Here is a 27,715-nt window from a genome sequence, read left to right on the forward strand (position 1 = left end):
CAGTGTGACAGGTACGAGGTGAGAGGAGGAATGGATATGATGAAATGTTTACAAAGCACAAACTGAGTAATAAGATAAATAATCTGACTTTATGACCCCTGGCCCCCTGATTATAAAGTGAAGGATGCTGGTTTGTCATTGAAAAACATTATTTTTTGAGCATAAAACATAGTCTGCATGTGTGTGTGTGTGTGTGTTTTCTGTCATCGGCCTGCTCAGGATCAAACCCTTATAAAACATAAGTGTACTCTTGTCTTGACATAAAGAGGTTGTGACTCAGGGTGATGAGCCCTGCAGCTTCACGTCTGTTGCGTCCTGTGTGAGGCAGCAGCGCCACCTGCCGGACGCCACGGCTACAAACACCTGCTGCCGCGGAAACAGCCAATAGGAGCACTTCCTGTTTCACAGTGGAGAGAAATTGTGATGTGAATATCACAGGGTACATCATGATTTAACCAGCTGTCCGTTCGTTTCTCCCCTGCTGAATGAACGGCGGCGAGGTCCCGCGTGCGCCGGTTCACGGTTTGTGAGAGGACGCTCGAGGTTGGTGTCTTTGAACTCTCGTTAATTTGCTATTTCTAGAGGACTAAGCCTGTAAGCCTGCACCAAAAACAAGCCGAGTGTTGTGTGTTGGAGACTAAAGCTGCTTTTACTGTACCGTGTGCGTTTGTTTTGGAGCATTCCTCTCTCTCCTGCCGTTCACACCTGCAGTGTATTATCAATTAATTCTCATTTGTAGCTCGTGCCGTTAGCATGGAGTTAATGTGCAGCTACCTTCTTACAAAGCTTTATAACGCATGATTTTTTTAAATAACACAGTAGTGTCATCATTATCCGCACTTTAAAGGTATATATTTTTTATTATTATTACTATTATTATCTGTATGTGCTGAACGTGCAGGACGCTGTGACGGAGGAGACGCCTTTTACCAGCAGCATCCTCGCCGGTTACGCAATGTTGTGAAATGGAGACCATTTAAAACAAGCTTTTAGCAAGCCTAGCATTGTTTACTGTATTTTACAATCGTTTACACAGTTTGGGCCTAAAGGTGTTGTGAAGGCGCTGTCCCGGATGTAGAATAGGAGTCAGTGACTTTATGGGATTTTCAAGGCTTTGGGGTCAGACCTAAAAAAAAGTGGAGCAAAAGTGGTGTAAACACAGCACAGCAGGGATCAGTGCCACCTCAACACATGATCCTGATTACAGTGTAACTACACAGTGCTCAGGATCTTATGTGCAGCTCTGCCCTTTTTATTGTTTTCCTTACTCTGGTTAATTATTTAACTTTACCTTAGTCACTCCTGTTGTTTAACTCAGCTGTACAACATACTATGAGAAATCAATCCTTCAACTGGCTGCTGTTACTATGCAAGTAATTTTTACAGCACTTAAACTACCACTGTAATTTGTATGCACCTTTTTACGTTAATTCTTCTTGTCCCTTTGCCTCAGAGTGATTTTAGTTCCTACCTGGCATTGGCAACCAGGTGACAGTAACGGAGTCACCTGTTCAACAGAAAAGATATGAACCCCCAAGACAGAGACGTTCGGCGATACAGTGTTGTGCCATGTCTGTGCTTGTTGGTGGTGATTGATGGAGGTTAATCAAATAGAATTATCCATAATTTAATTATGTTATTATCCAGACTGGAGAACGGTACCCACCAAGAACACAGTGCACCACACAATTTGTGCGTTGTATTTGGAGCCATAAAAGCCGTGGGATTAATGGCTGAATTATATTAACCTGCTTCAGTTTCAGGGTCATGGCGTTGTGCGTGCTCACCCACTGTCACACTGTCACACTGTCACGGCTCTTTAGGACATTTGATTACAACAAAACCATTGTTAATGTTAAAACAGCCTGTGTTCGTCAATATTCTTCAGGGAATATTTAGACCAATGTAGTATTTTCATGTTGTTTTATGACAGAATCCAATCAGATTCTTCTGCTTAATTTTCTCCATCACTGTGTTTCAGTCTCCAATTTATTTCTCTGACCTTATAAATTTATTTTGTGCTGCTTGTCAGCCTCTCTCCTTTCAACCTAACCTTTCCAACCCTGCAGACTCACCACTTGGACATTTTTATTATGAGTAACTGTTCTGTAAACTGCATTCCTATAACCTTCACGACTTTGTTTGAAATTCACGGCAGGATCACAAAGTTTTCAAAGATAATGGTTTTGCAAAAACGAGCGTAAAATGATTCTTGAATAATTTCATTTGACACACCGTGATGAAGCAGCCATAAATAATGTTGTGCTGGTAGCTTCGGTGTTGCAGCGGAACTAGCAGATACAGATCATATACCTGATATTATCATACATTGTGGTCGATTTGTCAGTTTAGCTACATTCACCCAGTCTTTTTCTCCTCCTCCCCAGGTCCCAGGTGCAGCCATGCCCATCTCCCTGCTATGGGCAGTGGATGTGTATGGGCGGGTCTACAGCTTGTCCACTGCGGGACAGCAGTGGGAGCATTGCCGCGATGCCCAGATGGAGTTCAAGCGGGCGACAGCGGCTCAGCAGTGCTGCTGGGGCATCGCCTGCGACAATAAAATCTACCTGAACGTCCACGCTTCTGACTTGCCCGTCCGCTACCAGGAGGAAACCTACGAGAATCAAGTGGGTATCTTCAAGTTTTTTTTAAACATGCTTACTGGAATCAAGGTTAGAAATGCACAAAGAAAGGAAGCTATGGTATTTTTTTCTCTCGCTATGTAAGTTAAAAACACCTACATTTTTCTGTGGCTATCCTTTATTTTCTGCACAAAGTCTCCAAAGTGAAATTGAAAATGTGGAGTTCCCCTAGGACGAGTGTCATGTGTGACTGAGTGACTGAAAAAGTAAGAGCAACATCCTCAAACAGCTGTGTTCCACTTCCTCTGTCGCTAACTCCAGCACACTGTCAGCTGTGTGCCTTAAGAAGCACATCAGAGGCTGTAATGAGAAAAACAGACCCAGTGACGGCACGCTGTCTCTGTGCTATATGTGTAACTCGAATAGGGGGGAGGGGGGATTTACATTCATGGGAAACTCAGGTTGTGTCAGGTCATGTGCATTAGGTCATTGCTCTATAGTGGCGGTGCTGTTCTTGTGACTTCCTCTTACATCTCAACAAAAGTGTTGTTTGGCAATAAATTTTTTTGAAAGAGTGAAACTGGGTTGGATTCATTTTCCTATTGTTTTTAACCCTGTTGTCTGTGTCTGTCTGTCCGTCTGTCTATCAGCGCTGGAATCCTGTTGATGGTTTCTCGGAGCGTTTGTTGCCGAGCGACCGCTGGCAGTGGAGTGATGTCACGGGGCTGCAACACCAACCCCTGGACAGTTTTCAACTTCCCTCTAACAGCTGGGAGTGGGAGGGAGACTGGTATGCGGATGAAAACTTTGAGGGAGAGCCCACAGAGAAAGGGGTGAGTAGGCGATGACTTTTTGTTTTTTTGTTTTTTTGGTTTGCGTCTCCTTACTCCAACAGCAGCGTCTTGTCCTATTTTATTCCTGCTTCATTTTAATGATTGAGGTGTTTGTGTCTGTAGGGATGGACCTACGCCATTGACTTCCCGGCCACCTACACCAAAGACAAGAAGTGGAACTCCTGTGTCCGTCGCAGGCGATGGCTCCGCTACAGGAGATACAAAGCCATGGACACCTGGGCTAAGGTAAGTGTTGCTGTGTGCATGTGTGTTGTGTGAAGCTTGTCAGTTTGTTCACCTGTGTGTGTCTCTCTTCCTGTGTGTGCTAACAGATCCCTTCACAGCGGACGAGTCTACCAGATCCTTTCAGCGACATCAGCTGTGGAGGTTGGGAGATCAATGAGGAGCCCAGGGGCCGGCTCTCACTGTGGGCCGTGTCCCTACAGGGCAAGGTACAGCTCTCACACACACACACACACACACACACACACACACACACACAAGTAATTCCAACTTAAGCCTTAAGTATCAACGTACTTCAAGTCTTGATTAGCTTGTAAATAAAGTCAGTTAAGTTACTGTTATTGCCTTTGTATATGCAATAATCATAAATCAGTTGCATAAACACAGTGATGCTATGTTGTTGATAGAGGCAGAAAAGCTACCTAAGAATATCTTGCAGTTAAAAGTAAACCTTTGCTGACATGCAGCTCATAAAACACGTCAGGCTTTATAAAATACAATGTTTAATAACTGTGTCTAATGTAATGCATCTGTCTAATCGAATAGATGTTAAGAGTTTGTGTTGTATTCACACATACTAAGGATGTGGTTGTGTGTCTGTTGTATTATTTATTGACCTTGTTATTGCCCATAGCAAGATCACACGCTCGCAGTCTTGTCACATCAGTGTATTTGAATCGCTTGATGCAAATAATTTTTTTTCCATCACTTAACGGTTTTGCTCTCAGTCTTGATTATCTAACCCCTCCTTTTGTCTTCATCTAGGTGTGGTTCAGAGAGGGTATCTATCACCACAATCCTGAGGGCTCTTTGTGGGAGGAGGTGCCGCTCCCTGGGGAGGTCGTCCAGATCAGCTGTGGCCCAGGGGACCTGGTCTGGGCGGTGCTGTGGGAGGGGCAGTTCATTGTCAGGGAGGGCATTGGCCGAGATTGCCCCAAAGGTACACGAGCTCACTGGTGGGAGGAGGATGTGGTGTGTGTGTGTGTTTATCCTCTTTATGGAGAATGTTATTTTCTGCATGTCAGGTGCCTCGTGGGTGGTGGTGGACTCTCCCAGCCCTGATGTGGGAGCCATACATGTGGCTGTGGGAGTCAATGTTGTTTGGGCCGTGACCAAAGACAACAAAGTAAGAAAATTCTGTGGTGAACATTATAAAAGATACATAGGATCGGAAACAATCTTCACCAGCTAACTCCAAACTAAGTGCTTTGAAGTTGCTTTTGTTATTTTTGTTACCATTGTCCAGTATCTTGGCTGTGTATGTATCGACTCACGTTTCAGTTTATTAGGAACACCTAGCTGCAATAAATCCTCCCTTTTATGAAGGTTATGAGGTTCAGTTTTGGTCATCATCTAACCATCATAAAGATAAGGATAAAGATAAACTTTAATTGTACCGAAGCAACTTTGTCTTGGACACATACAGTATCTGCTGTTAAAATACAAACCTCACAGTGCATGAATACGTCACTCATGCACGTGCACACACACAATACCAACAACACATATACAGACTGCTATCAGCTGACAAACTGCACACTGCTCGAGTTACAGAGACTGGACAAAATAAAACCACCTCATGGTAGAATACTTGAAGCTTAAAATGTTTTTGTTGAGAATGTTGGAGTTGATTTAATTTGACTGAGACGATTTCCTAAACAAGAAAACTGCATTAGTAAAGACACTACGTTAGCCGTTGGTAACAGTAGTGTTGGAGCAGGTGTGTGTTATGATAAAGAGCACTTTTCTTCCCACACTCTTGTTTCTCCAGGTGTGGTTCAGACGTGGTGTAAACTCCCACAATCCCTGTGGCTCTGGCTGGATCAGCATGGTTGGAGAAATGATCATGATCAACGTCGGACTCAATGATCAGGTGATTTAACATATCCAGTACCTTCTCTCTTCTGGTTACATTAGCATTGCCGCGCGGCTTTCATGGCATGGAGTCACAACCTGTTGCTGTCGTGTGTAGGTGTGGGGTATCGGTTGTGAGGACCGCGCGGTGTACTTCAGACAAGGTGTGACCTCCAGTGAGCTCAGTGGGAAAACTTGGAAGGTTATCAATATTCCCCGAGATGGAGATCGATCCCACTCCAGTGCCAGCGCATCCAGCCTGCAGAGGTGAACACACACACACACACACACAAAATAATCTTTCGGTATAAAACCATGACTTGATTAAAATGAATGCGCAAACTCTCCAAATTTCACTGAAAGATGCAGGAAACTGCTTTAATCTTCAGCGCATGCCATCATCATAAATTCATTCAGTTTCTCTTCCTCTTTCATAGTGCTGGATGTTACTTCTGTGGTGAGGTGCGTGGTCAGTCAGTAGTGAGTGATGTGGAATCAGACACGGAGAAAGGATCTGCAGATGCAGCCACCTGCTTTGCCACCTCTGAGTCCCCCGAGTCCTTTGTTGATGCCCCCACAGATCACACGTCTGACCAGCCCTCCGACGTCCCCAAACCCCGCATCCCCAAAGTCACCAGCGACAGCTTCATCTCCGAACTCGTGTCTGATCGAGAACCTGCAAAGACCTTAAGAGATGTCGGATCTGCCGCTCCCGCTGTTCTGGAGGGGGAGACCGTATCTGGAGAAGGAGAGGTCAAAGCTCCCTGTACTGATGTCGCTCTCACCCCCAGTCAGTCTGGAGTTCCTCTTGACCCCCAGTGGAGTAACGTGGACCTGGAGGAGGTACAGGTCCAGCAGGCCCAGACCGGAGCAGTGCTGGAATCAGCCGACACTTGCAGCTTGTCATCGGTGGCGACGTACACTCTTGCCGTAGAGGACCCGTATGGGGCAGATGAGCATCCGCTGTGGGCGTGGGTCAGTGGAGGAGGCTGCTCCGTGGACAGTCACTCCCAGCTCAACTGGTTCAACTGCTCAATGAACACTTCATGTGAGTTCAGTGACATAGCTGAGGGGATGGAGCCTCAGAACGCAGAACGATACCATGCTTATATTTCCATTTCATGCCTGCAGGAAACCCCTGGTGCCATTAAGGTTCCTCTCCTTTCCTGGTGTTAGTCATTGATTTTTTTTCTTTTTTATCTACCTTTCTTCCTCCAGCTCTGATCCAGTCAGTCCAGTCCATGAGTCTGTCTGTAACCCCGGCCCAGACGGCAGCCTGGCGGAGACAAATCTTCGAACAACTCAGTGAGAGGACCAAGAGAGAGATGGATAATTTCCGACATTATGAACAAGCCATAGAACAGGTACGTGTGGTTATGACCTGCCCTGGCCTGCAGCAACTTCTGAACTTGATCCCCTTTTCCCTCACAGTCCCGTGTCATATCGTCTTTATGTGGTTGTGTTTTCTTCTTTCCTCCTCGTCTCATTCGTGAACACCGACCCTCATCACAGTCTGTGTGGGTGAAGAAGGGAACCATGCAGTGGTGGCGAGACTGGAAGCCGCACAAGTGGATAGACGTTCATTTTGCCTTAGAGCAGTTCTCAGGGCCAGAGGGCAACAAGGACGGCATCCTTTTCATCTATTACAACTTCTACGAGGAGAAGAAGGTGAGGAAGAAGTGTGTGTATGTGTGTGTGTGTGTGTGTGTGTCGATACAGTTCATGTGGGGGATTCATATGCCTTCATGAGGGAGGTGGATTAGTGTCATCGTCAGTCTCAAAATGTCTGCGCATGTTAACATAACAGATACCGTCTGAAAATAGAGTCACTCATTCAAATGAATCAGTACTGCTGTTGCTCTCTTGCACTCACCACCGCTTTCTTTCTCTTCTTTCTTCCTCTATTTACTATTTTTAACTGTATCTCTACTTTTTTTTTCTTTTCCTCCATCGCTGCTGTCACTCTCCCCAGTACCTGCATGCCTTCATCAATGAGGTCACCATCCTAGTTCCTGTGCTAAATGACTCCAAACACACTTTTGCCATCTACACGCCTGAGCGGACCAAACAGAGGTGGCCGATCAGACTGGCAGCAGCCACTGAGCTGGAAATGCACGACTGGGTATGTATAGCCACTACACAGCGTGATTGCTCTTGTATGTTGGATTCTCACCTGGAAAAAAAAAAGGTTTTAGAACCAAATTATTTAATCTGAAACTCAGATAAAACCCATTTTATAAATACATAGCAATCATAGGTGGAGTTTTCCACTCTTATTGATCAATATAACTGCCATCAATTAGAGAGAAAAGAAATTGTGCACTATTATTTTTGGGCTGTTCTGTCTGCTGAAGTGTGATTCGCACACTCATTTCTACCATTTCCCTTTTCTCGCCTTCTTTCCGTCTCTTCTTATCACTTCTCGTTTGCTTCTCTCCCAGCTGGCATTGCTGAGTGTGTCATGCTGCGACTCCAGAGCGATCCAGGGTCCTCCCTCCAAACAGGCCATCTGGTCCATCACCTGTAAAGGAGACGTCTTTGTCAGTGAGCCCTCTCCTAGTCTGGAGGCCATGCCTTACCCGACACCCTGCGACCAAATGTAAGAATAAGCCAGATACCGCTCGGATGCAGGAGAAAGAAAATAAGACCTGATAAAAAAGGAAATGAGTTTCCCCTTTCTACCTTTAACCACTTTTATTTTGTGCAGGTTCTGGCGGCAGGTTGGAGGTCACATGCGTGTGGTGGAGTGTAACAGCGTTGGGATAGCGTGGGGGGTTGGCTTTGACCACACTGCTTGGGTCTACACCGGGGGCTACGGAGGGGGCTTCTTCCAGGGACTCGCCAGCAGCACAGATAACATTTACACACAGACTGATGTCAAGAGCGTCTACATCTATGAGAACCAGAGGTGGAACCCCGTCACAGGCTACACCAACAGGTAGAGCACTCGCTCCAGATACCGCTGAGAGGAAGAGGGCAGTTTGTTCTTTCCCACGTGGTATCTTTGTCAGAAGAAAATGTTGCTGAAATATTTCCAGTGATTTGTTTTGTAGCGTAATTGTATTTTTCTCAAACACAGACATTTTTGATCAGTTGATTAAGTCAGTCCTGACTTATTTAAAGTGTGTTTGCTTTTCTTCAGAGGTCTACCCACAGACCGCTACATGTGGAGTGATGCATCAGGACTCCATGAGTGCACAAAAACAAATACCAAACCTCCCTCACCTCAGTGGACATGGGTAAGAACAGCTACACACACACACACACACACACACACACACACACACACACACACTCTCATGGAAACACCCTGTCGTGATTTGAAACCAGTTCTGTGGTTCTCAGGTTAACTTTATCTTGTATACTATAAATATTGGGTCTTGGTTTGTAGTTAAAAAAGCAGATGTTTTCACCCTGTTTCACTTCCATGTGCCGTTTCCAGGCGTCTGACTGGGCCATCGACTACAGTGTCTCTGGGGGGACGGACAGAGAAGGTTGGCAATATGCAGCTGATTTTCCGGCGTAAGTTTTATTTGCAATTCCTCAAACACACCTGCTGTGTCTGTTGGTTCAAATTATGCTTCCCTCATAGTCATGACCTTCACTTATTTCTGTTTTTGTTGCTTCCTCTTCCCCATCTCACCGCACAGGTCATATCACGGCTATAAAACGATGAAGGACTTTGTCCGTCGCAGGCGATGGGCCAGGTACTATAAAAAGCAACACTGGCATATTAGGCTCCAATACGTTTGTGTGTGTGTGTGTGTGTGTGTGTGTGTGTGTGTGTGTGTGTGTGTGTCAATAGAGACAATAGGGTCAGTGGGAAAATATACTTTATGGTTAATTATTACACAATTAACAAAACATATTGTTAATGTGACGTCCTAATCACAAGGTTTTTCCTATAGATCTTTAAATAGTATTGAATATTATAGGTGTTGGACACAATAAGAGAAAACATATTTACAATGACTGACGTTTGATCTGCGTCATTTGCCAGCTGCTGCAGATGTTACAGTTCAGGGCACATGTGAGCGATTGTATTTATTTTTTTTCTCCTGCACAGGAAATGTAAACTGACCACTACAGGACCCTGGCAAGAAATCCCACCCATCCCACTGAGTGACGTGACCATCCTGCCGTGTGCCGCTCAGAGCAGCGTGGACGTGGTTCCTCTGTGGGCGATCAGCAACAAGGGAGACGTGCTCTGCCGACTGGGAGTCACCGCACTGACACCTGCTGTGAGTCACATTAATGATATGCAAGCAGACATGAACAGGTTTTGCACCACTTTGGTGAGTCATCAATAAATATTCACTGGCATTTTCCTGCTCGCATCACGAATGTAGAATACATTAGTTCAAGTTACCACATCGCCCTTCATTGGGACAGTGTGTGGGATCCTCTAATTATCTTTAGCCCATCAGGACTGAAGTTGTGGAAGACTTTGATACAGGACTGCAAAAGAATATTTTTATGTCTGATTCCTGTTTATAAGCAGCTAAATATGGACAATGAAAAGACACTTCCAGTACAAAAACAATCTAAGAGAAGTACTTGAGAAGTAATTGTTCTAACATCCTCTTGTTGGTCTCTCAGGGATCCTCGTGGCTCCACGTAGGAACTGACCAGCCTTTCAAGTCCGTCTCCATCGGTGGTGCCAGCCAGGTTTGGGCCATTGCAAAGGACGGTTCTGCCTTTTATCGGGGATCTGTTTCTCTTCAGAGCCCTGCAGGTCAGTGGGAGAAACTGTGATCCGTCCCTGTCAACTTGGAATCAGAAACATTATGATTTACGTAAAATGAGCAGAGTTAAGGAAGTCGAAGCTGCCAGCCTCTGATGCTACAAACAGACCTGAGTTTTTACTGATGTTGTATTATGTTTGTGTTGTGTCTCCCTCTGCAGGAGACTGTTGGTACCACATCCCCTCCCCGGCCAAACAGAAGCTAAAGCAGGTGTCTGTCGGCAGGACATCAGTCTACACTGTAGATGAAAATGGTGAAGCAAAAATGCATTTGTATTTAGCACTTACATTTTTGGAAACCTAATATATTCTATTTTTTTTACAAATCTATGCTTTTGAGAGACTTTATGTTTCTTGGTAGACTTACTCTGATCATATCTGTGATGTGGCAATTTCCTGTCCAGGAAACTTGTGGTACAGACAGGGTGTGACCCCCAGCTACCCCCAGGGCTCCTCCTGGGAACACATCTCTAATAATGTTCGCAAGGTCTCTGTAGGGCCTCTGGACCAGGTGGGTACCAGGATATTCACCAGAATACTTGCCTCACTGTTATTGTATACATTTGTGTAGCTGATAGATGTGGATGTGATAGCCAGCACATTAATTCAGCAGTTCTGTGCCTTTTTTGATTTTCTGTGGTTTGAAGCATCGCGGGCCGGCGGGGTTGGTAAACATGAGCTTGTTGTAGACGGCGTATGGATGATACATCGCAAGATTTCTGACTATTGAAGCTCAGATTTGACATTTATTCTCCTTTCATTTGAAGCTGCCAACACGTGGAACCGATGACACTTGAACTATTGATTTTAAAATATATTTCATTATTCGAAATGTGTGGCTTATTGCTATAATTGCTAAATGCAGTGATGAGTTAAGATGATCAATGTTATACTTTATGTTGTTTGGTGAGTATTTTCTGTTGTTTCGTTGTTGTGGGGGTGAAGGTGTGGATCATAGCAGACAAGGTGCAGGGCAGCCACAGTCTGAGCTGTGGGACAGTGTGCCATCGACTCGGAGTCCAACCCATGGAGCCCAAAGGACAGTCGTGGGACTACGGCATTGGGGTAAGGGGTGTATCTCTTTTATCTGTTTACCAAGTTATAAACTTGATTTTGCAATCAGAAACAGCTCACACATCCACTGAACTCGCCTTACCCAACACCGCATCCTCTCCACTCATGCTGGACTATAAATATACTGAGTCTCAGAAACGTTTAATGAAGAGATGAAGTATGACCATGCTAAATGTAATGCAGCGATGTTTTCATGATACGCAGTTGGAGTTGAAAGTGTCTTTAAATGTATTGGTTGTTTATAAGTTGACATTCTTGAACATGCGGACATATCTTTGGCTTTGAAAACCAGAATATCCAGCACTCTGCAAAAAGTATATTGTCATTGTAACTAACAGTCAAGTGAATATCAGGTGTTTACTTTGACTTCTGACTTTGCAACAGGTAAGTTTTTCACATATTAACCTGAGCAAATTACAGCAGATAAAAAACAATAAAATGTATGTGCTTAAAGATGGTAAATAGGTTTACCTGCCAGCAAAGATAAATGGCTGGAGCTAATTTCTCCCTCTCTGTCTCCGCTTGTCTTTTAGGGTGGATGGGATCACATCACAATCAGAGGGAACTCCATGGAGCCGCCCCGCATCCGTCTTCCCTCTCTAACAGACCCGTCCGCCCCGGCCCCTCGGAGCCCCCTCCTGGTCAGGAACACGGAGGTCAACGGCAATGCTGTGGGATGCTAGATGCACACACACAGGCCAAGGTTGCACACATACTGCGCATAGACATCCTCAACTATATTAACACAGAAGTAAAGTTTTGTTTAAAACCATTTCTACTTTTAACGCTGAAGTAGCAGCAGTCACAGTTTAACTGAAACTCCAGAGAGCAGCCTCCAGCCGTCATGTCACCCGAGTCCGTGTAGCAGACAGTTTAGGTTCTTTAGTCTCTGACTGTTGTTTGTTCTAAGCATTCGTCTCCTTCGTACGGGCATTTCTATTGTCATTGTCATTTCTTGCTGTTTCTGAACTTGACGGTCTTAATGCATTTTGTTTATTTATTTATCAGGATGTGATGTTTCTGTTGGTTGGGTGGTCTCTCTCTTTACCACGTGTAAAGTCAAGGTGAAGGTGGAAGGGTGAGGTTTTTTTTAAAAGATGTATTTTAAGAGTTTTTTGTTTTTGTAAGATATATAGATATACATCTATATATATGGTATCATTAGTTTATTTGAATTACAGTTGTGTAGCTACTCAGCTGCAGCTCCAGGGCTGGTATTGTGTACAAAAATAAAAATGATATTTCATCTTAGCCTGCAGGCAACAGGTTAATAACACATGATAAAACAGAGTAAAGCCTGATTACTCTGGACACTGGATAAAGCAAACAGACATGTTTGATCCAGGCGGCTTCTATTGTCTGTTCATCAGACACACTGCTGTATAACTTTATGACACAGACGGCGGAAAAAACAAAGATGCAGCTTCTGTTCGTCACCCACAAGTTTCTGACCGGGACTTTTTGTAGCCCAACTTTTGGTTTTATTCCAAATTGTGTGTGAAGCTCAGATGAGCAAGAAGAAACCACCATGGCTGAGTGTGACGGTTAAACCATTCCCTTCGTCTCTTTTAATGGTAGAAGACACGTACTGTAGGAAGGAGTCAAATTAAGAGCTGCTACTGTTTATTTCTAGAGGGGATTTAGAGTTTTACCCATCAACTTAAATACAGCTGTGTGTCTTTTTGGAAACCATCATGTAGCAGCTGTGACCAGATCTGCAATGGCTTACTTTACCTGTGGTGGTTGCTGCTTGCCTTGCACACACAGTTGACTTATGTTTTATAAAGATTTTGATGTTATTTTCTTAAAAAAAAACAAACCAAACATGTTATGATTATTCTGTTACTGTCGTGGAGTATGTGCAATGATTACTGTTGTAAATAAGGGAAAAATGTGGATCGCTTGTAAAAGTCTTGTGGTTGAAATGCTAAAACTGAACCTTCCTCTTTCTCAGGAGAATGTTGTCTTGTCGTCTACTTCCTTTGGACTGATGTTAGCAGAATGACCGAGCAGTGAGAAAAACACTCGTCAAAAACACTATATTTTGTTATAAATCTGTAAAGATATTAGTATTATACAGCAAGTGTCGTGGCTGTTTGCGGTGATATCTAAAGGTGGAATAGTGTTTGACAAAGAGCAATGAATTTAAAATACAGTTTTCCATTAAGACATATTCATAGACCATTCACACTGCTGGATTGCATCTGTTCAGATGTTAGTTTATGTTAACAGCTGCTTAAATTCACCCATATGGTGAGTAACTGTCTAAATATGATGCAGCATTTGTAAATGTTAAAAGTGTACAGAGATCCGTCTGTATTATCTGTGAATAACTAACATCAAACTGTGTTACTGTGTAGTGAGCAACACATTAATGCTGTTGACATTGTGGAGTACAATTCTCAAGTGTTATGCATGGTCAAAATAACAGTCCTTGTCAATAAATAAACGTGTTTATTGATGATAACTTCTCAAATATCTTCTCCTCTCCTGGTGTTTTTCACTACAATGTCCTCCAAAAAAAAAAACTTCAAACAACATACACTTTAAACATCATCTCTGCCTTCCAGCTACTGTACGAGTGCACGGCCTGTAAGAAGTAAATCGTGTTCTCAAATGAACAAACAGACTTTCTAGCTTCAACATTTCAATATTTAGGTTTGCTGCTTGCCTTTTTTTTTTTCTTCCTGAATGTGACAGTTATGACTAGAGGCTACTAGAGCAGGTTTCTCAACAGAAAATACTCGAGATCACAAGATAACACAAAGGAGAACAAGTCCCTGCCTCAGCTCAAACCATAGACGACGAGAAGAAGAAGAAGAGAAAAAAAAAAAAAAGGCAGAATGGTGAAAGATTAGCCCTTCCTCTCTGAGTACAATAACAAATGAGTCTTTTCACTTCACAGCCACGGTCCATGTCCAGTCTGCACACTTTGTGTCTGCGAGGGTGAACGGTCCTGAAATCATTCCATGAAGGGCAAGTTCTCGACATGTCACCCTTTGAATGTTCAAGCGTGTGTTTATTGTCAGACACCACAGATGTGGAACAGCTCCTGGTTCCTGCAGAAGACACCGCTTCTGACCAGACCTCAGAGCAGCGTGAGCACCGGAGGAACTGGCTATAGTTTCAGACTTGGCCCTAGAAGTCTCTCTCCACACACACACACACACACACACACACACACACACACACACACACACACACAACACACACACACACACACACACACACCTTTCTGCCGTGGAGACCAGCCTCCGTGTGCTCTCCTGGTCTCCGAGCCACCTTGCAGCCACTGTTAGCTGCCCTGGCTGAAGCTGTGCATGTGGGTGAGATACTGGGTGAGACCCTCCTCCCCTTCCTCCTCCAGGTGCTGTTGGTAGCACTGGAGAAGCTTGGCGGCGCTGGCCTCTGATTGGACCCCGCCGGCCGGCAGGCAGGCCCCTGACATGTCCAGGACGATGGTGGTCAGCGCTTTGATGTAATTCTTAGCCAGGGTCAGTGTCTCGATCTTGGACAGCTTCTTGTCAGTCTTCACATGAGGGATGGCCTCGCGCAACGCTTGGAAGGCGTTGTTGAGTTTGTGCATGCGCTGGCGTTCCCGCTCGTTGCTCTCCAGTCGGCGGACGCTGCGTTCTTTGGTGCTAGAGCCATGTTGTCTCCGCCGCCGCCCTCCACCCACTCCTCCTTGTCGCTTCCTGTCCCCGCTCCTCAGCGACCCCCTCCAGGAGCCACCGATCCGCACTGAGGCCTCTGAGCCTTCCTGCTCACTGGAGCCAGGCTCTGGTTCTGTGTCTGCTTCTAGTTCTGGCTCCGGGTCAGACCAGGTCCTCCTGGATGATTTCACAGCTTTCCCTTTGGACTTCATCCTGCTGCCACCTTCCCCTCTCTCTCTCTCTCTCTCTCTCTCTCTCTCTCTCTCTGACGGTGTAGATCTCACAGCTTCAATAGGCCTGGAAGAAAAGACATGAATGTTAAGAGACAAGGAGAACAAGCTGAAAATCTTTAAATTTTTTCTCTCAGTCAGCCTGTAATCCCCAATTTACTGTGTAAGCCTCTCTCCAATTCAAACAGCCTTGCATCCTGTTGTATCTAATCAGCCTCTTGCAGTGTGAAAACCCCATGATGTTGGTCTGTTAATCTACGACTCCCTTATCCCCACAGTCCTGAGATAATGTCCATTTCAAGGTTACACTCACAAAAACACAGAGACCAGCCAGCAGCACTCAGCAGCAGCAGCAATGCTCTTTAACTTCACTTGAACCAGAAAATGGTTTGGCTTGAAACACTGGAGCCGATGAATCAGTAAATAAACGTCCCGGTGTCAGTGACTGTTACATGTTGAAATATGCTGTTGTGAATTCACAAGCAATGGAAATGTCTTTCAACCATATTATCAAATATGCTGATATTAAAACTTATTAGATAAAAATGTTTTACATAGATTAGTGTAAACACCAAAAAAAGAAAATAAAAGGACAGAGTGATTCACCATCCCTTTAGTTTTCCCCTTCCCTCTTTATTTCCCTAACCCAAGTTTAATCACCCCAACGGTAGTGTCAGAGCTGATATGAGATAAACAGCCAGTCAAATTCATCCACTGTAGTAAATGATACACACACAGCAACAATGAGAGTGAATTAAACACCACAAAATTAACTTTTTTCTTTTAATAAATAAAAAGCCTTACCTTGGAAGTTAAACTAACTTTCCTCCTTTTACAGAAAAAGCGTCACCATGCAGACGGTCAGTGAAAGCACCATCACATAGAGGAACGAGCAGCGGAGCGTCACCGAGCCGCGCACTCACTCAGACAACTGTCACATGTGCGCTACCTGTAGCTGACTGATGTACACGTCGCGCTGCTCAGCCAATCACAGAGCAGGCTCACTCCCTGCGGCTCCTCGCTCTGTCCCCAGCTGCCAGCAGCCTCCTCCTCTTCCTCCTCCTCCTCCTCCTCCTCCTCCTCCTCTTCCTGCTGCACAGCCACAGTGTCACAGCATTATAAAAACCATGTAGCTCTCATAATTACTTAAATAAGGATTTGTTTTAATTAAATTATCCTACCATTTGCTTAGGCAAAATAAAAGTAGTAGTTCTCACAAATGGCAATACTACACTGCAGAAATACTCCGTTACATGTTAAAGTCCATTCAAAATTGTACTTAGAAATACAGAAGTAAGCTATGAGTAAGACAAAGTATAAAAAGTTAAACTATTCATCATGCTGTTATTATCAGATCATTATTATTGATGTTATAGATTTTAGAAGTGGAGCAAATTTTAATCTATAAGAGTTCATCATCATATTTTATAGACCGATCACATATTTTATGTGTGAAATATTATTCTCCAAAGTAACTAGTAGCCTAACTGCTGCTATATGAAGCAAAGTAAAAAAGTAGAAAATGACTTTACACCACTGATGATAGCTGATATCTGTGTAGCATCAAGGATCACCCACAAAACATGCAACGACTCAGTGTTTTTCCTCTCGTTATTACTACTGCTGATGTAGAAATATCATCATATCAGCATCATGGCGTCACGATTTCAAGTAAAAGCCACATTAGTAAACATCATTTAATTGTGAAAATGAATGTGCATGTTTTGGATGAAAATGAAAAGCCTCCTCAGAGAGATACTGAAGGTGACAGATATCATGACTCGTCACCACATGTTTTTAAAGTGATATCGTTCCCAATCTACAGTATGAGGAAAAAAATGTATTTCCATGTCTGGAGTGAAATTTCAATGTGCTTCTTACTTTAAAGAAGAGCATATTGTGTCACTCTTCTACACATTGCTCTTCCACAGTACTACAGTCCGTGTTCAAGAAGAAATGTAGTGTTTTCTCACCTGAATTGCAGGTGAACTGATCTTGTTTTGGCCCTGCTGTGAGGAGTGAAGCGAGACGGTTAAAAGACAGTAATACTGCGTTTTGGTTCCTTTAACCCTGAGCAGTTAACATAATTTCCATTGTGGCTTATCATCTCCCTCTGCTTCATTTGAATACAGTCCTCCAGGCTTCACCTGAACGTACAGACGCACGGCCAGGTCTCATTTAAATTACGTCACATTATTTACTTTTTTTATTTTTTTGCTCTGCAGTGCTTCTGTGAAGAGAGGGTAATGTAGACTGCTGGACGCCCTCAAACTACAGTTGAACTGAGTAAATATACAACATGATTAACATAATTAACACTTTTTGAATAATCACCATCACACCCCTGCCACACATGGATGTGTGATCGGCTGTAATCTTGCTTTGTCTGTTTGACCTGGGGCCCCAAACACAACTGTTGGCAGTTGGGATTATTGCCCTTTCCTACTGTGGCAGATAGTGGAGCCTGAGACAGGGCCGTGGTGTGGAAGAGACATATACTAGTAGTAATCACAGTTTCTTAAAGCTTTTTCTGGGCCAGTTTTAGAAATGTTTATTCCCTTTTTTAGAAAATACTCATTATGATCATCTTATCTTAATATTGTTGATCATTAGTTTGTTGTTGTTATCTATTATCACAGATAGACTAACCTTACGTTTTCTACACAAACGCCTCGGAAATACAGAAGTGATAGATAAAAACGCTTCCCACGCCATCGCTCAATATGTCAATAAACCCCGCCCCCTTAGCCCCGCCCCTTTTTGCTCTTGCAATGGAGCCTCTGGCCGAGGTCATCAGATGGGGCCCAACCATAAGATGTGTAAATGTAGGTTGAGCCCAACATAAAAATTTCCCTTTATGTGGACAACATCTTGCTGTATGTTTTAGAGCCCGCGACTTCCGCTCCACATCTTGTTCATATCATCAGTTTTCTGGTTCGTAGTGATGCCAGTGCGTCGCCTCAGAGATGTTCAAGGCCAGTTTGAACCCTCCTCCGCCCAGATTACTGTCCCCCCCCCCCCACAGAGGATCCCACTGTTTATAATTCAAGGTCACACTGCTTCATGCCGGGTATGATGGACTTCCCATGGGATAAAGAAAATGTGTGTTTATTTGAGGGTGCATCCTTTTTGTTGTTTGAACAACTTCAAGAAAAATTAGACTCCTTCAGATTCATAACTAGTAAAACTCCTTTCAGTATTAATGCTCAGAGGTGGAGCAGCTACTTCAACTAAACAATCCATAACTCATCTCTTCTGTAACGTCTTAACCTAAGTGATGTGTTGAATGTACAGGATATGGGACCATTCAGAGCAGATATCAGTGTGTGACTGTCGCAGTTTAAGATCTCCAGCTTCCACCTTTGTGCTTAAAATGTAAAATCCCAGTATATAGGGAATTACACTCATTGTGTCTCTGTGCTAAAGCCCAAGCACACTGGATGCATGTGTGGTTTTGCATATGAACCCTGTCTCTTTGCTCCAGGGGCATCCAAGGCAAAACTGCCCCCCACCCCCTTTTGTTCCTTGCTTATGCACTGTGAGTGTAATGCCCCTTTTGTCACTGGGCGTTTATTATTATACCTTGACTTTTGTTTTAATCTTAAAAAAACACCTATGCAGGAAAAATAATAGTGAACATATATCGCAAAATAATTCAAATGCATTTTTAAATGCAACAATTTCAAGGCTAAGTGACACGTTAGCTCGAAAGTCGGGAAAACGAAACATCCGAAAATACTTTGGCAATAATAAAAACAAACTTTATGGAAGCTGACAGTTAAAAGCATTTTATGAATGAAGTCAAAGGATTTGGCTTTTTGTAACATTAACACTTGTGTTTAAATATTGTGAATAACAACAATAATTTACAGGTGTGTTGTTCCCAGTTCTCAGAAGCAAACACTTTTAGCATGTGTCCTTGAACAGCCTGTGTGTGTGTGTGTGTGTGTGTGTGTGTGTGTGTGTGTGTGTGTGTGTGTGTGTGTGTGTGTGTGTGTGTGTGTGTGTGTGTGTGTGTGTGCTTATGAACACTAAGACTGGTCCTGCCAGGTTTCCTTTCCTCCTCAGGTACACTGTATCTAATCAACCAAACCTCGCTGATGCTGGCTCTGTGGAAACATTATCTATTACTTTTAGTTTGTTCAGTTTCTGCCTCCATTGGCCCTAAGGCTTACACTGTTTATTTAGCCGCAGCCGCTGATAAATTCTGAGCTGAATACACTTCAGTAATGAGGCAAGTAAACAGGGCCTCCACAAGCACGCTCTGTTTGAGCAAAACAAACTGTATAAACAACATATACTCGACCAGATTAACCTGGAATTGGTTGAATCCGACAATTTAAAGATAGAAGTGGGATTTCAGACACAGATGACAATTTATTAAACTTGTGTAAGTTGGAAATGAACACATTTGTGTCACTGCTTCACAGCTCAGGTCCAAGGACACAAGCTGGCGTGAATAGCAGCTCCCAAAGAGGTTTGCAGCTGGAAAGGTACCAGCTCTGTTACGCAACTGGCTGTTCTTTCACATCCGAGCCAGTGGTCATGTCATACCAACAACTGTTAAAGCTGAATGCACTGTCACACAGTCCTGCCTGGCTGTGATGTCATGAACGGCAGGTGCTTTGAATCCATTTGGGGCAGAGAGGAAAAGATAGGGGGAAAAAAAAAAGAAAAGCCATTAAAATCCCTGACTCATCATAAAAGAGGAGGGAGGTGGGGAGATGAGTTGGAGGTGAGGAGGACGAGATCTGGACGATTAGTCAGTTTTTCCATTAGACCAAGGCCGGCTGTCTGAAAGAAAAACAAGTGTGGATGTCACATTAGACCATGGTGACAGTGAGACGGCCTCTGGCTGAAGACAGACGGTGCGGTCGACTGCCACTGTGTCGTAAAAATCAGCAACCACAGCTCAATACGTGTGTGTGCGTTTATGTGTGTCACTCACCGTTTATCTCACAGCTCAAGGTCTGACTCAGTGACATGGGTGAGGAACAGGGAGGTTTGGGACAGAAAGTAACGCTCCGGCCTGGACTGAGCAGCCCAGCTCTGTGTCGGCAGGGAGAGGCTGCAGCGCCGAGAGTGACCCACACACTGAAAATGGCAGTTCTTCTCCAAAGCTGAGAAGTCGTCCTCCCACTCCAAGCCTGCAGGCGAAACCAACCAAACACACATTTAGTGACAATGAGCTGCCAACAGCCTTCAGCGTCTGGGTTTAGAAGGACATACAAACACTGAAGTTTGTTACCCTTTGCAGTGTCCCGCCCTGATCTTCTTACATTGTCATAAGCTTTTGTTTGAAATGGATAAAACTGTTTGTTTCCCCCCCAGATAGTCAAATAAGTTTTAATGTCAAAATATTTTTTTATTTATCAGTAAATGACAAAAATGATTATTATGTAAAGATGTAGGCTATTTTCTTAGCTGCACCTGTATAGGCAAAAATATTTCCAACCAATAACACCACTGCAGATTTTTGAACATATATATCTATAATAACTGTGTTTTGAATTCAACACTGTTACTCCCAGAATGCATCATAATATTGAAGGTAGATGCTCATTTCAGTGCAATATAATGACACAGATTGCAACCAGTGACTCCTTGAGAGGAAGAAAATCAAAGTTATGAAGTTTTCCTTTCACTGGAGTAAAAGTTGCAACATGCCGCCGTTACAAGTAAAAGTCCAGCACTGAAAACGTTACTTACAGAAAGTTAAATTGCTGTTGGTAAAAATGCACTTAAAGTATCTAAAGTAAAAATGATTCAGTGTTCTGTGAGTGTTATTCTATGATATATTTAATGTTTAGATTAATTTAGTTTAATCTGTAACAATCCTTCATATTTTATGATTTCCACATGTTATTCTTCTGTAAAATCTTAATGTCTAAAGTAACTAAATAATCTAGTTATTGTACTTGAATGAAAAGTGAAATACTTGAGATTGAGTATAAACTGGTTTGAAGTACAGTAGCACAGTATTTCAGTTTGCGTACTGTCCACCACAGCAAGATGGTCTTCAGTAATGTTACGTATATACACAATTTGTAGTTAATGAGATAAACCATGCAAAACAAGTGGCATGGTCCGTCAGAGTTGTACCACTGTCGTCTGATGTAACATCTGGCAGGTTGCAGAAAGAGCTGCGTGGCAGAGATGTGCAGGGCTCAGAGTGCAGCTCCACGGTGGGCCTCTCCTACGAAGAACAACAGCGGGTGATGGCTGGAGATTGAGGAGGTTTCGAGCATCAAAACCTTGATTTACCATTAGTAAAATGATCTATTATCTAAAATAAATAAGTAAAGTATTTACCCCTTAAAGCACCTGAAGATGGCAAAATGACAAAATCAGACTGCATCACTCACAGTAAGAAGCTGATTGAGAAGATTCATTTTCACAGTATATAGACCTTTACACCTTCGCAACCTCAGTGGGAAACAAAGCTCAAGCAACAACCAAGCCACAGTGTTGATGACAGCGGGAGATCAGTACCTGATCAAACAGGTAGACCGTGACATCATCATCGAAGGACACACTCTTCCTCATCTTCACATTGCTGTCCCTTCCAGATGAGTCTCCGGGACATTTGTAGTTCTGACTGGATTTTAAAAGACCCTTACGAGTGCGAATATTAAAATTGTCTCTGATGACCATTTCATTCTGATCATCCTCATAGTTGTTGTTGGGATCAGAGGGCGGCTGGGCAGTGGGGTCTTTTAAATCAGGTGACACATTGTTGTTATCACTGATATGACAACCAGTGTTCCCTATGAATGTCCTACAATCTCGAGTGTCGCAAATGTCACTAAAAAGTGGTGCTGGTATGTCCTCACCACAGAAAATGAAAAACCTATCAGGCTGATCCATTGTAGTAGTTTGCTGCTGGGTTTTCAAATTTACATTCTTTGTGATCAAAGGGAAAATGTCCTGCATGTTTAAGATAAGTCTTGTCCATGGGGCGTCCTTTGGGCGCTCTGAGACAGAAGAAGCTAAAGACGTAAGTGCTGACTGCTGGACTGGCTCCTCTGGAAGACAACAGTGTTGAGGAGAGAGAGAGAAGGATGATGACCGTGTTGTCAAGCTCGATCTGCGGTCAGCGTTCCTCAACAAGTTAAGGGCTGCCCTTCCTCTTTGGTCACGGATACAGAAGCACGTGATTGGCTGCTGCTTCTCATCAGACAGGATCATCTGACCTGGAGATATCCAAAACTGGAGCTCTTCATCCCTGTATGAATGAGTCACAGTGTCTCAGTGGCATTTAATTTGATTCAGTTCATCATCCTGTGATGCACAAGTGAAGGAAATCAAACTATTTTAGGACCACATTATAAATTTCAGTTTGATAAACATCAGTACTGAGAGCTTCAAAAATATTATTTTTGTCCCCTGGTCCCTTTTTTCTATTAGTATTAATAACAGAATCACTAATTAATGAAAGATCTGGAAACACTGAGAAAAGATTGGGCAATAAACATGTTAAACATGTTAGAGGTTATAAACAAATGTCAGGCCAAAATTATTTGAACATAAAACCAAAGTTTTGCAGCTTTCAATTTGTCCTACAATACTTGCTGTAGTTGTGCTCATACTGTTTTCCTGTTCAGTGAGGGATTGCTGACCAAAACAGTCTGGCTAAACTGTGTTTACAACCTGTCTGATCGTGTGACTGCTCATGTTTCTTGCCCCTTGTGACTTTGTGAACATGATCCCAGATCTCAGCAATTAACAAGCATAAAGCTGGTAAGTATAAACTTATCACAACAAATGATGGACAAAACTACAAAAATAAGACCCAAGTTGTATTAAACCAGAATTATAATGTACGTAGGGGCAATTTAGCCCTGATGTTATTATAATATGGAAATTAATGAGTTAAACTTAGATAAATAGTAGATAAATACATTTGAGATTTAATATTACTGTGTGTTCATTCAAGAGGGCTAATATTTAGCTTGGTTAGCCTAGCCATCTTAGCTATCACATACAGTAAGTAATAGTGTAAGTGGACAGTGAGACAGATTATCTACCAGTTTTAAAGAGCACTTGTAGAAGCTGTAACTGTCATTAAAGGAGAATCACCACTCTGACTTCAGGCACTCGAAGCTTTTCGTTAGTGTTACATGTTTAAAGTGGGAACCAATGGGAGCTCAGTTGTTGATGGTGTGTGTTGACTGGTATGATAATTGTGCCTGTGACCTTTATGGTCTCTGTAACATGGAGCCACTATTTCAACACGATTCAGCAAACTTCGGCTGAAGATGATATGTGGGCCTTGTCTAAAGAGGACCTCCTCTTACATACAAATATAATTCCATTTCACAGTCTGTTTTGTCTTTTCTTAATCCACTGAATATGTGAAGAGGCCAGACTGCCCTTCTGTGTCTGTTAACAACAGGATGTACTAAAACTGATTTGTCAGCCTTCGTCCAATGGATGTAACAGCGCGCACACAAACGCACGCATGCACACAAACACATACATTATTTGGCCAGTCACTCCTGTGCTTGAATAAATATCGGGGCCCATCCATCCGCGGAGACAAAGACGCAATAGGAAACTTTCACCGCTCTGCAGTAACCAAGCAACCGCTGGATGAGTGACTCAGGAAAGGAAGAGAGGAGCTGACTCACAGCAGCTGTGACGTAAAGGATGTAAAAGGAAACACACACACACACACGCACACTACTGTATGGTCTCACACACACAGGAACACACACACACACACACACACACACGTATGCAGTAGGCCATGAAGCTTGTAATCTGCCCTGTTTCAGGTAAATTAACACCTCACTGTGTAACAGGTGGAGGGGCTCAGGGAAGGACAGTTAATAAGACCAAACAGCCAAAACAGGAACAACACTTCTTAGGTCCCACCACATCCAGAGAGGAGGACACACACATGTCAAACCCTCTGTGTCTCCATCAGACCATCAGTACACCACAGTAACAGAAATCAAAATGATACCGTTTCTTGTTTCCTTTGTCACTGCATCTCCTTGTAGAAAGCCATTTCAAACCATCCAATGAAATCGTCAATGCAGCTCCACCCCTGAAGTATTCTAACTCTGTAGAAATAAAGAGAGGAACATGGTTATCAACTGATTCGCCTCGCTCCGAAATCTTGCTGCATCATGATGCTGCAAAAAATGTGTTGCAATATGCTATACCTCTCTGCATCCACCATGCATGACACCAGCACATTTCTCCTCCTACCTTGCATTCTGTGAGCCCCGCTCTTTCCCCCCGGCTTTTACTGCACGACAGAAAGCTCATCGAGGGCACGGCAAGACACAAGCTAAACATATGGACGGAGAGAGGAGACAGAGAGATGCACAGAAAAAGAGGGGGGGGGGGGGATCCAGCAGGATTGAGATTGAAAGAGTCAGGGGGAAAATGAAATGAGGGGAGTAGATCAGAGGAGGTAAGGGGGGGGGGGGGGTGAAAGGACAGTGAAGGAAGGCGATAGAGAGGAAGAGGTATAAAAGGATGGGAGGACAGACAGAGGACAGAGAGCTCATATGTACAGCACACTCCCGGGAGGCTGCTGGACTTTCTGCAGAGTGCAAGATGGGGATCAATAACTTATCTGGTCTAATGTAACGCAGCTGTCTGTGCTGATAGAGCGTCACTGTCACATAGGCAACCGTTACTGTCTATTATTCTCATGTGAATACCAGTGTGATTGTAGCAGTAAAACTGGAAACTGTTATATTAATTACAAGTTTGCCATGCTTGTGTTTTATGTCAATACACTTCTCTGTTTGATCAAAGATCCAAAGAAAACTATTTTATCACAAAATGAGCCTCCATCATTAAAGAAAAGAGTAAAATCTCTTTCAAAGTTATTATACGTTATACATTACATTATTCTTATATCTCACGCCTTCAAGCCATCAGATATTGAAGGAACCTTTGGGGAGATGTTGTCATTTCAATACATAGTGCCCAAGTTGCAAGGGTTCAAAAGCAACTGAACTTGGCTACTAAATGTTTCTCGTGTAATTGTGGTTTCAACATTAGTTCATGCACGGAAAGAGCTCACGTGTGGCTGAGAGTTGACCGACCTCACCACCGAGGAGGATGTAAGGCTGACATGTTTCCTTGTCAACGATCAATAGAAGAGTTCGTGACCAGAATCTCAGAGGAGGTGCAAGGTGCAAACGCCCGGTAAGCCTCAAAAGCAGAAAGGCCAGGCAGCAATTCACAAAAACACAGACACCGGAGATCTCTGCAACAAAGATTTATGAACTGATGAAACAAAAAAAAAACAACTCTTTATAAACGTTGGAAAGAGTGGTCTTGTGGTCTTAAGAGTGTATATTTCAGGGATTTGTGGGTAAGTATCTTGAGGGAGTGTTTTTTGTACATGGTCTCACCAGATGCAACAGTGAACGTTAGCTCCCTCTAGAGGTTAAAAGCAGAATCACATGGTGGTGATTACTGCAACTATAAATCTAACTAGTATTACAATTCCTACTGCTACTGCATAGCTCCTTTGTTTCTGCTGCTGCTGTCAGTTGTACTATAATATCATTCATCATTAGTATCGTCATTAGTAACTTTATTATATAGGATGTTCCTGCTGGTTCAGTCGTCCCCCTGGCAACAAAATCACTGATGCTGGAGTTCTGCTTTACACACCCAGACAGCATCAGGATGTTGTTCCCAGGAGGCGACAGCGTCACCATTCAGTCCATCTCTGGTTCCCGAGACAGAGGGGAAATGAGGGGGGAAGAGACGGGTAATAAAGCAGGAAATAGGAAAAGAGACATAGAGATGGACAGATGGTGTTTCCATTCAGAACTCCTGTCTTCGGGACAGGAGTTCTCCTCTCCCTTCTCTTCATTTTTATGCAGACGTCCTCCATCGTGTCACCCAGCAACCTGCAACTTACAGTGTTTCAGTGTAGTCAACTCTTTTTTCACCCGACTTAGCAGAACATATGAGGATGTGGCGCAGTCAGGGAACTGAGGGCCGTCTCACTGTCACAAAATGTGAGCCGGTTCCGGTCTATTTCACATTCTATTTTCACATTGGAGTTATGATTGATGTGTCCTGTCTGAGTTTCTCATAATCTGATATCTCAACAACTTGTGTATCTAAATGTCAGATGAATGAATGATACGCCTTTGGTTTCAGGCCATCTGACTGACTGGGAAGAAGCTGAGGGAGTCTAACAGTTGTGTTTTATTATCTGATGTAGTTTATTTAAGCAGGGCAAAGCACTGGACATATTTTCTCCACCGATCTACGCTTCTTCTTTAGCCAAGGGCATGCTGAAAGACGACTTGCCAACTCTCTCGTCATGACTACAGTGGACTGGCTCGATTCCCCGCAGCGCGCAGGGAAACCCGACCTCACGACGCATCAGCAGGTGAACTAGGAAAAAGAATGTGTCTGTTGCGCTAAAGAGGGTGAGGACAAGCCTAAGCAACGAGGTGACACTTCAATTTGAATTTTTTTAATTAACTGGTTTGGGCTTTGTGTGTCTCTCTGCTCCAATTGAGTTGTAACCTGCACGGTATACGCCAGAAGAACTGTGCAACTATCCTTTTACACTGCAGGCGCAGAATCATCATATCCACCCGGCAGACGGCAAGTGACACCAAACAATCCGTGAGAGGAGGGTAATTGGAGATCATTGGGCTTATTCTGAGCATGCCAAATACACCATGCTTGAAGACTCGAGAGGAACATATGGAGCTTCGGTCTCCGAAGTCACTGTCCGACACCAGTGAAATGGGGCACCGCAAAGCAATATGGGTAACATGGGAAAACGAAACATCCAGTGAGGACGCTGGCGGTGCTGTTTGCAGCCTTTATTTGGACACAGCGGGGTCTCACGGCTGCAGAGGAGAGTGGCCGAGAGGGAGTGATATGTGACACTAAAATAACAGCATATAGAGTGGTAAATATGTCATGACATGCACACGTTTGTTCAAGATGCGAGGCTTCAGCAGTAATAAAACTCCAACTTCCCCTGTCGTTAACATGTAAAAGACGCTGGGGAACCTTTTTTTTTGCAGCCTTTGCATTTAAACTGATAGCAGCCAGGGCGCAGCTCTGCATGTGGTCGTGAACTGACTGACTAATTTGTTGCAAATGAGCACTGGCCGGGGCCACAGAGCAGTGAGCCATGCCATTAACTCCCTTTGTAGGGAGAGAAGACTTTTCTCTTGGGTGAGAGATTATAGGGTCTTAAAAGTGTTTGCTGACAGAGTGTCTTTAATATGATGACATAAATGTGTAATCCATCTCAGATCGCTGGCTGAGTATTTATGAGCCTCTGTTGACAGCAGTACACCTGCTCTTCCCCGGTCCAGACCTGGGAACAGTGCCCGCCTGAACTAGCACCACTGCTGCCAAGGGCACTGCCATATTGGGTGAACTATGAGTGTGTGTGAGTGTAAAGAAAAGAGGGGGGGGGGGGTGAGTGTTTGTATGCTAAGGTGTAACAAAACAGAGAGGGAGCTGTGTGAGGAGGGTGGGTCTGTGTTGG

The 27,715-nt window shown here is 43.6% G+C and overlaps 3 protein-coding genes and 1 long non-coding RNA gene across 6 annotated transcripts; 2 read left to right on the forward strand and 2 right to left on the reverse strand.

The window, feature by feature from the left end:
* Positions 1-399: 399 nt before the first annotated feature.
* tecpr1a (tectonin beta-propeller repeat containing 1a) lies at positions 400-13,806 on the forward strand. The gene is made up of 24 exons (XM_056366271.1): positions 400-543; positions 2,388-2,627; positions 3,233-3,415; positions 3,539-3,661; positions 3,748-3,867; positions 4,424-4,598; positions 4,684-4,784; positions 5,430-5,531; positions 5,631-5,779; positions 5,950-6,560; positions 6,731-6,876; positions 7,025-7,180; positions 7,485-7,634; positions 7,954-8,111; positions 8,220-8,450; positions 8,655-8,751; positions 8,955-9,034; positions 9,163-9,219; positions 9,579-9,753; positions 10,112-10,247; positions 10,418-10,510; positions 10,661-10,767; positions 11,202-11,321; positions 11,864-13,806. The coding sequence occupies exons 2-24, from the start codon at positions 2,403-2,405 to the stop codon at positions 12,011-12,013; spliced, it is 3,645 nt and encodes a 1,214-aa protein (XP_056222246.1). The 5' UTR covers positions 400-543; positions 2,388-2,402; the 3' UTR covers positions 12,014-13,806.
* On the reverse strand, positions 13,771-16,176 carry bhlha15 (basic helix-loop-helix family, member a15). The gene is made up of 2 exons (XM_056366272.1): positions 16,018-16,176; positions 13,771-15,280 (listed from the first exon to the last, which is right to left on the reverse strand). The coding sequence occupies exon 2, from the start codon at positions 15,193-15,195 to the stop codon at positions 14,626-14,628; it is 570 nt and encodes a 189-aa protein (XP_056222247.1). The 5' UTR covers positions 15,196-15,280; positions 16,018-16,176; the 3' UTR covers positions 13,771-14,625.
* A 3,394-nt stretch (positions 16,177-19,570) lies between these two features.
* LOC130162029 (uncharacterized) lies at positions 19,571-24,906 on the reverse strand. Of its 3 annotated transcripts, none has more exons than XM_056365463.1 (6): positions 24,384-24,906; positions 24,182-24,281; positions 21,706-22,438; positions 21,316-21,409; positions 20,162-20,360; positions 19,571-20,003 (listed from the first exon to the last, which is right to left on the reverse strand). In XM_056365463.1, the coding sequence occupies exons 1-5, from the start codon at positions 24,517-24,519 to the stop codon at positions 20,170-20,172; spliced, it is 1,254 nt and encodes a 417-aa protein (XP_056221438.1). In that variant the 5' UTR covers positions 24,520-24,906; the 3' UTR covers positions 19,571-20,003; positions 20,162-20,169. The 3 variants fall into 3 exon arrangements, with proteins under 3 accessions (XP_056221438.1, XP_056221439.1, XP_056221437.1); XM_056365464.1 differs by having other exon boundaries at positions 19,571-20,007; positions 24,430-24,890; XM_056365462.1 differs by having other exon boundaries at positions 19,571-20,007; positions 24,384-24,409.
* A 1,481-nt stretch (positions 24,907-26,387) lies between these two features.
* LOC130162645 (uncharacterized) lies at positions 26,388-27,477 on the forward strand. Its single transcript, XR_008826292.1, has 2 exons — positions 26,388-26,654; positions 26,781-27,477. It is a non-coding gene; the product is annotated as an uncharacterized LOC130162645 (long non-coding RNA).
* Positions 27,478-27,715: the final 238 nt, after the last annotated feature.

This window comes from Seriola aureovittata, chromosome 21, assembly GCF_021018895.1.
Source record: "Seriola aureovittata isolate HTS-2021-v1 ecotype China chromosome 21, ASM2101889v1, whole genome shotgun sequence".
Classification (NCBI taxonomy): domain Eukaryota; kingdom Metazoa; phylum Chordata; class Actinopteri; order Carangiformes; family Carangidae; genus Seriola; species Seriola aureovittata.